The following is a 10373-nucleotide window of genomic DNA, read 5'->3' as shown; positions in this document are numbered from 1 at the left end:
TGTGTGTGTGTGTGTGTGTGTGTGTGTGTGTGTGTGTGTGTGTGTGTGTGTGTGTGTGTTCAAGGAAGGTAGATGACCTAAACATGAGTCAGAAAGCGTCTCTCTTTCTCTCTGCCTACATCTTTAAGCACGTTCACTGTGAAGTAATTTTGTGAAACACACAGAGAGAGAACGGCTCTCTCTGTGTAAAAAGGAAATATATGCTTCTGTGTGTGTTTGTGCAGTTTTAGGACGTTTACCTGTGACTAACCAGTTATTAACACATGTACAGAGACACATCTGAAGCAAAGGTGGTTGAGAAGCTCTAGTGTAGACTTCTGTGAAGTTAATTATAGTCGCTGCGTTCCAAAACCTAGTGAGCTGCTTTGCTATCCACCACCTACATAGTCAGCTGTCTTTAACGATGACGTCCTGATTGAAATTGAACCTCGTAAGTGATGGATTTGAAGCGTTACACAAATAGTGTAACTCACAATTGTTATTGATTCTTTTCAATAGTGAATTAAATACTGTATATTTATCAAATGTGACCCTGGACCACAAAACCAGTCATAAGGGTACATTGTATATATACTGTATATATATATATTTATATTTATACGGTGAAAACAACTTTACAAAATAAGCTTTTTATTTTCACAAAATCTGTAATTTTCTGTCACTGTTTGAACATAGCACAATCATTGGACTGTTCACAATCATTCATATGTGTGAAAATGAGCTGAGAATGAAAGAAATAGTTGTAATCTGGCTCAGAGGAAGACTGGAATCATGTCTTTGTGGCAGTTGTTCTACTGGTTAAGGGAGAATACAAGACGACTTCACCTTACAAATAGTTGTGAAAATCAAAAATGCTTTTCATCATATTTTGTGAGAAAGTGTCACATGTTCAAAGCAAAACAGACACGTTTAGAATCAGCAGCCCACAATTAGTCAAAAACAAGTGTTGGATTTTATTCAGCAAATATGAAGCAGGGCATTGTAATCATTTCTCTTTTATTATCACATTATTATCCTATTGCAGGGAATTTCGGGATTGCCTTTTCAGAGAAGGATACATGTCTTAAAGAATTAGTTAATCCAAAAATGAAAGTTTTCTTAAAATATACTCACCCTCAGGCCATCCAAGATGTGGATGTTTTTGTTTCTTCATGGGAACAGATTTGGAGAAGTGTAGCATTACATCACTTGCTCACCAATGGATCCTCTGCAGTGAATGGGTGCCGTCAGAATGAGATATATATTTGTTTAGAACTGTTTTGGACTGTTTTGCATGACTTATTCCCTTGAGAAAGCAATATTATGGATAGAGGACTCATATTTTATCAATGGTTTGAAGTTAAAACATCTTATATAGATTCGTTTCTTACAAACATGCAGCTTTTAGCTTCATAAGACTTTAATTGATGGACTGGAGTGGTGTGGATTACTTTTGGATTATTGTGATGTTTTTATCAGCTGTTTGGACTCTCATTCTGACGGCACCCATTCACTGCAGAGGATCCACTGATGAGCAAGTGATGTAATGCTACATTTCTCCAAATCTGATGTAGAAACAAACTCATTTACATCATGGATGGCCTGAGAGTGAGTACCTTTTCAGCAAATGTTCATTTTTGGGTGAGTTATTCCATTAAGGCTCTTCTCTAAGTTGAGCTGACTTGTTTTTCTTGACAGATTGTCACTGGGTGTCACTGAGGTTTTGTCAGATTTACTTTAGGGGTCCGTTTTAGCTCACACACATTTAATAGCTTTTGATCTTGTCAGCAATCATCTAAAGAATGACAGAGGAACTAAAGTTTTCATCTCTCATCACACAAAAAAATATTTTTCATATTAAACAGACGAGCTGGTTTCATCATTTTGATTGGCGTCGTGATGGCATCTAATCTCCCGCTAATATTTGGGCCAGTCTTTCTTCAGAGAGACTAATGGATGGAAAACAGGAAAGATGAGTAGAAAATAATTGTCATTAAGAACAATAAAGAGAAGATGTAATTTATGAGGGTAAATGGGATGAGAAAGAGAGAGAGAGAGAGAGAGAGAGAGAGAGAAGGAGATCATAACAGAAGCGATAGAAGAACTTCTTAGGTGGATAAATTTTTTTGAATGGTCTCTTTCTAATATGATTTACATGTTAATAAAACCAGTTGCTCATGGCTATAATATACCTACTGTCTGAAATCATCAGATAAATTACTAGAGATAGAGAGAAACTCTAAACCACATCTAGATATATTAATAATGAATGAGAGACTGAGAAAATATCAAGTGTGAAATAGAGAGACTTAAATTAAAAAAGGAAAATTTTACAGAGTGAAAAAAAAAATGGTAGAAAAGTGAATGCAATTATATTTAATATATAGTATATATATAAAATTGTAGCCAAATTATACACAAGAGTTAAAGAATCTGCATGAGTCAATCTGCTCATATTTCACCCTAAAATCATAAAGAAATTATATTTTACATGAGGAAAATTAATCCTATTTTTAGGACCTTTATGTATGTGTCACAGATCAAGCCAGAGACAACAGGTAAGTGAATGAAAGGCAGGTTTATTGACAAGTATGGCAAAAGGCAGATAGTCTGGAGCAATGGCAGGTGAGAATTCAACACAAAGTAAAGTCCAATGATTCTTAGCGGTGTATTGATGTTTGGTTCTTTGCAGGTTCGCAGAGAATACGGGATCCAGGAGCAGAGGAGAACAATGATGGAAGATCTTTGGAGAACTGGAGGTAAGAATAAACAGGCAAGTTGCATTTAGTGAGTCTGGTAAAGTTCTGTGTAGTGAACCGTAGAGAGTGAACTGGTGCAGGACTGGGACACGGGGAATACCTCCAGGGCGGATCAGGCGAGCAGGCAGACTAGGAAGCCATGGATGAGCAGGCAGTTCAGGAGGCCACAGCGGAGCAGGGAACTCAGAAGGCCATGGCTGGATGGCCTCCGTTGGCCTTGCCACGGCCACTACAGACGGACCCATACTATCCCCCCCAAAAAGAAAAATACTTGGAGAGAATAACGTGCTCCGATGCCCTCTTGGGGCCAAAACCGGGGATCCTTCTTTGGGCTTAACTGGGGATCAGGAGCCCTCCGTGGGCTAAACTCGGGAACAGGAGCCCACTCTGGGCTGACACTGGCGCGAGCTCGGGGGCTGGAGCCGACACTGGCGCGAGCTCGGGGGCTGGAGCCGACACTGGCGCGAGCTCGGGGGCTGGAGCCGACACTGGCGCGAGCTCGGGGGCTGGAGCCGACACTGGCGCGAGCTCGGGGGCTGGAGCCGACACTTTCTTCTCCTTAGATTCCCCTCTAGGTTCGGGATCAAAGGTGTGGTCGGCAGGCTTGAGTGAGCCTTCGGCCGGCGGGCTTGACTGAGGAATGGCCAGCGGGCTGGATAGAGTCACGAGCGGCGGGCTTGTGAATGCCGCGGCTGGCAGGCTTGGCTTCGGAACGGCTGGCGGACTTGTGCCGCGGCCGGCGGGCTTGACATCGGAGTGGCCGGCGGCCTTGACTGATGAACGGCCAGCGGCCTTGACTGAGGAACGGCCAGCGGGCTGGTTCTGGATCGGGGCTGGACGCTCTCTAGACACCGGAGGATCCCTTCCCTCCAGCTCAGTCCAGTGGTGTCTGGGAGGACCACAGGGCGATGGTAGTTGGCCCCGATCCAGAACAGAGAGTTGGGCGTTGCGTCGTCTAACGCCATACTCACGGCAATCCCGCAGGACTCCCTAGCATACTCCACAAATGGGAGATCCTGGTGAGCTAGGGCGGCAAACTGCGTGGCAACTTCCATAGCTGCGGAGAGAAGCATTTTGTTTTTTTGGTCCGGTCTGTTGTCACAGATCAAGCCGGAGACAACAGGTAAGTGAATGAAAGGCAGGTTTATTGACAGGTATGGCAAAGGCAGATAGTCTGGAGCAATGGCAGGTGAGAATTCAACACAAAGTAAAGTCCAATGATTCTTAGCGGTGTATTGATGTTTGGTTCTTTGCAGGTTTGCGGAGAATACGGGATCCAGGAGCAGAGGAGAACAACGATGGAAAATCTTCGGAGAACTAGAGGTAAGAATAAACATGTAAGTTGCATTCAGTGAGTCTGGTAAAGTTCTGCGTAGTGAACAGTAGACCAGACGGTGAGTGACTGGAAGTAGCATGCTTATGAATGGTGACTTGATTGCAGATGACAGGTGCGGGGAATCAGAACTCAGGTGATGGTGATCGTGACTGAGAACAGGTGTGAGCTGGGGAGGATTCTGGGACATGGAGTCCAGAGCTGGTGATTGTGGTGATTCGCTGACAGTATGTATGTATGTATGTATGTACTTATTTATTTATAATATTATAAATGTGAAAGAGTATCTGCGTGAATCTTACAAAATTTGCTCATAATTACACCCTAATTACACCCCAAAATTAATAATAATACATTTTTTATTTTACATGAAGAAAATTAAACCTTATTTATTTATTTTATTTTTTGCATTGTGGCATTTTTCATTACAATTAACTGCATTTTACCCCAAATGTGCAGCATTGTAATATGAAACACATAATAATATATCATTTTAATTGTAAAATATTTATGCACCATGGTAGTATTCGTTGTGGTACCATTTATTTATGCTGAAAAAAAGCTTAAAAATTTATATTAAAAATATTTTAAAATATTATTATTGTTTACATTACAAAAAAGTATCCAAATGCATAACAGTGAGAATTTGGACAGAAAATGTGCTTCAAAATAATCACAATGCAAACCTTAGTACTTTTGTTGGTGATTTGTATTCCATCTTTGGCAGAGCCTCTGTTCTTCTGTTCTCCAGCGTCACTCCATCTGATTCACTGAGTGATTCATCATCTTCATTCTGCAGTCATTCAGCTCATGAATGCAGCTCTCTGATAAAAACAGGCACAGCCACAGATGGAATAAAAACGTTTCGTGCACAAGAAAGCACAATCACATAAAGTGTTCAATTGAAGACTTGCTGAAGTTCTTCTGCCTCTCGGATGTTTCTCCTGAGAAAAAGACCCCAGAAATCTCATATGTTTCATCTCTAGAAGAGCTCGCAACAGGTCTCAAACTGCCCAGATTTACTAAGATACAAAAGTCTTTGTCACAAACTCCATCCATATCACAAGCTTTCTCAGTTGTTTATTTCGAAAATAATGGTTTAAACCGGTTTTGTTTAGTTTGTCTAAAAACAAACAAAAAATATCAGTGAAAGAGCAACATCTGAGCAATAATGTTCCTCTGCTCTGTGTTTGTTGACAGGGTTGAGGAGAGCTTTAAGACTCTGTTCTGGTCCATATTCGGTCTGTCGGAGGTGGTTTCTGTGGTTCTGAAGTATGATCATAAGTTCATCGAGAACATCGGTTACATTTTGTACGGGGTTTATAACGTCACCATGGTGGTGGTTCTTCTCAACATGCTGATCGCAATGATCAACAGCTCCTACCAGGAAATTGAGGTAAGAATTTACTGCAAAAAAATACTGATTCTCAATTTTAATGAAGTCTTGGTTTCACAAAAAAACATATCTAAATCTCCTTAAAGCGAGATAAATTTACCTGACAAGCAGTGATGGGAATGTTATACTTAAAGATTATAATCCATTACTGATGATTACATGACGAAAAACTGTAGTTAGTAACGTAATCTATTAGATTACACATTTTAGGTAATGTCATCTGACTACTTTTTGATTACTTTTGACCTAACTCATTTATCATATGCATCTGATTATACTTATCTTGCACCATGTAACTGATCAATCTCACTATCTCTGCAGGAAGATGCTGATGTGGAGTGGAAGTTTGCTCGTGCTAAACTCTGGTTGTCATATTTCGATGAAGGACGGACGCTGCCTGCGCCGTTTAACCTGGTGCCCACTCCAAAATCCTTCTATTATCTGATCATCTGGGTCAAGTCCTGCCTTATACGACTGTGTAAGGGCAAAGGTCATCGGCATGAAAACGAGCTAGAGATGGGAATGCTCGATTCACGCCCGAAGGTAAAACACATACTGCACATTAAAAGTGTCTACTTATATTTGATTTTGAACAACATTTGTGTTCTTCATGCATCGTAGATATAATTTTTCTTTAAACTTTAATCTGTCTCACAGCAGATCTGAATGTCTTGTCTGATTGCCTGATGTCTCAGTTCTCTCTCGTCTGCAGTTTTGTGTCTTCTAAACTGATTTGCAGCTGCAGATGGACAGAAAGACTTTGATTAAGATCCTTTAAATGGAAATGATCTTGACAGTGAGACTCAATCAAGTGTCATTTAAAGAACAAATGGCTAAAATCTGGTATTCGCAGTGTTTCGCCTCTGTAAGTTTCCGAAATGCAGCATCAGAAAACTTATATTGAGAACTAATGCTGAAAACTGAAGAGAATTTAGACTAAAACACATTTAGTCTAAAACTTTTGCATTTAGAATGCAGAATAAATTATATTATATAATTATAATTATACTAGAATAGATTATATTTTGTACTCAATATGTGTAAAATATATAATGTAATATTACATATTATAAATAATATATAATTTATATAAATTAATATCATTAAAGTTGTATAAATAAGTGTAGAATGTATGTGTGTGTGTGTGTGTGTGTGTGTGTAAATCTAAAAATATATATAATATGATATAAATATAATTCAAGTGCATATTATTTGTACTAATTTTATATAGTGATTGGTTTCTGATAGATAGTTTTGAAAATTGCAAAAAAGGCATATTACATAACCAGGAGCTAATACCTATTTTTATACCTTTAATTAATTACATATTTTTAAAGTGAAATGTAGTTACTCTCTATATTATTTGATTGATTATATTTAGAATGTAATGGATACAAAACTAAAACATCTGGTTATTCATAACACATGAAACATGTCAGTGCAAAATCAGTTCCCTTTCAGTCGGTCACTCCGAGTCACGTCGGTGACCGACGAATTGGGATATCGCTTCGATAGACCAATCTACTTCGAGTGTAAACTAAACGAGCCAATGCACATTGGCATGCAATTATTGCATCCAGCTGCCGCTGATCACAGCGTGAGTATAATAAGGCAGCAGGTGCAATGCCTACCAGCTTTTCGCTTCGGAGATGAGCGACAACGTCGTTCTGCTCAACTGTGTCTGTTCGAGAACTACGGACGAGAACCACTTCCAGCAGTAGCGCGGGCAGTTTGAGGGTTACAGTGATGGCAAACCCTGCAGGGAACCAACCCTCTGGGGACCATCACTCCTCTTGCACATCCGATTCAGTGGAGCGACCCACGGAACGCACTAGGCCCTCTTTCCGACAAGGTGGTCTGCGCTCCCGTCGCATGTCGCAACTCGCCCGCCACCTCCTCCTTTGGAGTCGGAAGGTCACTTCGTGCTGTTCACATTCCGGGCCTGCTCAACTGTACAGCCGATGAGCTGTCTCGAGCAATGCTCCCGGGAGAATGGCGACTCCATCCCCAGACGGTCCAGCTGATTTGGAGACGTTTTATAGCCACTCAGGTAGACCTGCTTGCCCACAGATGCACTGGCACACAGCTGGCCGCGGGGCCTGCGCAAGTATGCGTTGCCCCCAATGAGCCTTCTCGCACAGACGCTGTGCAAGATCAGGGAGGACGAGGAGCAGGTCCTACTTGTGGCACCTTACTGGCCCACTCGGACCTGGTTTGCGGAACTAGTGCTCCTCGTGACAGCCCCTCCCTGGCAGATTCCTCTGAGGAAGGAACGCTTATGCCTTGAAGTGGAACCTGTTCGTCGAGTGGTGTTCTTCTCGCCGAGAAGACCCCCGGAGATCCCCAATTGCGATCGTGCTTTCCTTTCTGCAGCAAGGGCTGGAGCGAAGGCTCTCTCCCTCCACCCTCAAAGTCTAGGTTGCTGCTATTGCTGCGTACCGTGACCCGGTGAATGGGAAGTCGGTAGGTAAGCATGACCTCGTCATCAGGTTCCTTAGAGGGGCCAGGAGGTTGAATCCTTCCCGGCCCCCCTCTATACCCTCTTGGGATCTGTCTCTAGTGCTCAAAGCACTACAGCAGGGCCCATTTGAGCCTATGCAGTCAGTCGAGCTAAAGTTTCTTTCAATGAAAACTCTGCTCCTGCTTGCACTGGCCTCCATCAAGAGGGTAGGGCACCTACATGCAATTTCGGTCAATGAATCGTGCCTAGAGTTTGGGCCATTTCCCAATTCGTCGGTCACCGACGTGACGTCTCCGTTCCCTCCTACAGGGAACGAGGGTTACCATACGTAACCGAGACGTTTCACATTCTGAAAACTCAAAGCAGTAATGCATGTTGAATATTGGCCTTTTATTTTTTTTAGGCTGATCGTCATCGAGCAAATCTCAGGAGCCAAGAGGAGAACGCTGTCAAGAAACCCATCAAAAACCCCACAAGATATCAAGTGAGAGACTCAACAAACCATATGAACCTGAAGAGAGTTCATTATTATCTCTGTATGCAGCCAGTTTGAATTGATAAGCTCTTTCTCCCTCATGTCTGTCTGTCTGTCTGTCTGTCTGTCTAACAGAAGATAATGAAGCGCTTGATTAAGCGCTATGTTTTGAAGGCTCAGGTCGACGGAGAGAATGATGAAGTTAATGAAGGTACAAACCCTGTAAATTTACTGCAGGCTCTGGTTTTATTTCACCCCAGACTGTCAGCTCAAATCATGTGTCTTGTTGATCACTCAAACTTTCTTGTGTAAAAGTAAAAATCTGATTATCTACAGTATGAGTAACTTAAGCTCTGTGTGTGTTAAAGGTGAACTGAAGGAAATAAAACAGGACATCTCCAGTCTGCGCTACGAACTTCTGGAAGAAAAATCTCAGGCCACTGGAGAACTGGCTGACCTCATTCAGCAACTCAGTGACAAGTTCGGCAAGAACGCCAAGAAACAACCTTGAGACAGACAGACAGATGGAGAGAGTGATGCGGTAGTTTAGGAACGTATCTGGACACTTAAGACACTTCAAAATGTCTGAATGTCATTCATTAGATACAAAATGCATACAAAAGATGCACAAACACACTTTACAAGCAAAACAGATGACAGACAGATGTTTGTATGGTTTGATATGATAAAACGGATCTAGAGTTAAAAATGAAGACAGACAGTATTGCATTTGTTTGTTTATGGTTAGTGGATGATGTGCTAGTTGACGAGATTATCTGACATCTGTGTGAATTTGAAGCTTAATTCTGACACGGAATAAAAAAAAATTATAAAAAAGTTTATTTTATCTCACAATTCAGTTTTTTTCTGGAACTGAATTGAAAATGTTTTTCTAAAAATTGTGGGCAATTCTACTCGCAATTTGGAGAAGAAAAGTCTGAATTGTAAGATATAAACTAGCAATTGCGAAAAAGGCTGAATTACGAGATTCCCGCAAATGTGAGATATAAACGACCTATTCTGAGAAGAAATATCCAAATTGTGAGATATAAACTAGCAGTTCTGAGAAGAAATATCCAAATTGTGAGATATAAACTAGCAGTTCTGAGAAGAAATATCCAAATTGTGAGATATAAACTAGCAGTTTTGAGAAGAAATATCCAAATTGTGAGATATAAACTAGCAGTTCTGAGAAGAAATATCCAAATTGTGAAATATAAACTAGCAATTGCAAAAAAAGGTCTGAATTATGAGATTCCTGCACTTGCGAGATATAAACTACCTATTCTGAGAAAAAAAGTCAAAATTCTGAGATATAAACTACCAATTCTGATAAAAAAGTCTGAAGTGTGAGATCTAAACTACCAATTCTGAGAAGAAAATCTGAATTGTGAGATATAAACTAGGAATTGCGAAAAAAAAAAAGTCTAAATTACAAGATTCCCCCAATTACGAGATTTATACACTACCTATTCTGAGAAGAAATGTCCAAATTGTAAGACATAACCTAGCAATTGCAAAAAAAAGTCTGAATTATAAAATTCCCGCAATTGTGAGATATAAACTACCTATTCTGAAAAAAAAAGTCTAAATTGTGAGATATAAACTAGCAGTTCTGAGAAAAAAAGTCTGAATTGTAAGATATAAACTAGCAATTGTGAAAAAAGGCTGAATTACGAGATTCCCGCAAATGTGAGATATAAACGACCTATTCTGAGAAGAAATATCCAAATTGTGAGATATAAACTAGCAATTGTGAAAAAAGGCTGAATTACGAGATTCCCGCAAATGTGAGATATAAACGACCTATTCTGAGAAGAAATATCCAAATTGTGAGATATAAACTAGCAATTGCAAAAAAAAGTCTGAAATATGAGATTCCCGCAATTGCAAGATATAAACTACCTATTCTGAGAAAAAAACACCAAATTATGAACTACCAATTCTGAGAAGAAAAGTCTGAATTGTGA

General features: G+C 40.4%; 1 protein-coding gene across 1 annotated transcript in view; it reads left to right on the top strand.

Moving 5' to 3' along the window:
- LOC107654649 (short transient receptor potential channel 7-like) overlaps positions 1–9456 on the top strand; it is an 82364-nt gene extending 72908 nt beyond the window's left edge. The window contains exons 8-12 of the mRNA XM_016441827.1: positions 5272–5467; positions 5789–6010; positions 8332–8412; positions 8539–8614; positions 8772–9456. Of these exons, the coding sequence (XP_016297313.1) occupies positions 5272–5467; positions 5789–6010; positions 8332–8412; positions 8539–8614; positions 8772–8914 (718 nt within the window). The 3' untranslated portion in view covers positions 8915–9456. The remainder of the gene's footprint in view (positions 1–5271; positions 5468–5788; positions 6011–8331; positions 8413–8538; positions 8615–8771) is intronic.
- Positions 9457–10373: the final 917 nt, after the last annotated feature.

Source organism: Sinocyclocheilus anshuiensis, unplaced genomic scaffold, assembly GCF_001515605.1.
Source record: "Sinocyclocheilus anshuiensis isolate Anshui unplaced genomic scaffold, SAMN03320099.WGS_v1.1 scaffold675, whole genome shotgun sequence".
Taxonomy (NCBI): Eukaryota; Metazoa; Chordata; class Actinopteri; order Cypriniformes; family Cyprinidae; genus Sinocyclocheilus; species Sinocyclocheilus anshuiensis.
This window is presented reverse-complemented; position numbering and strand designations above follow the sequence as displayed.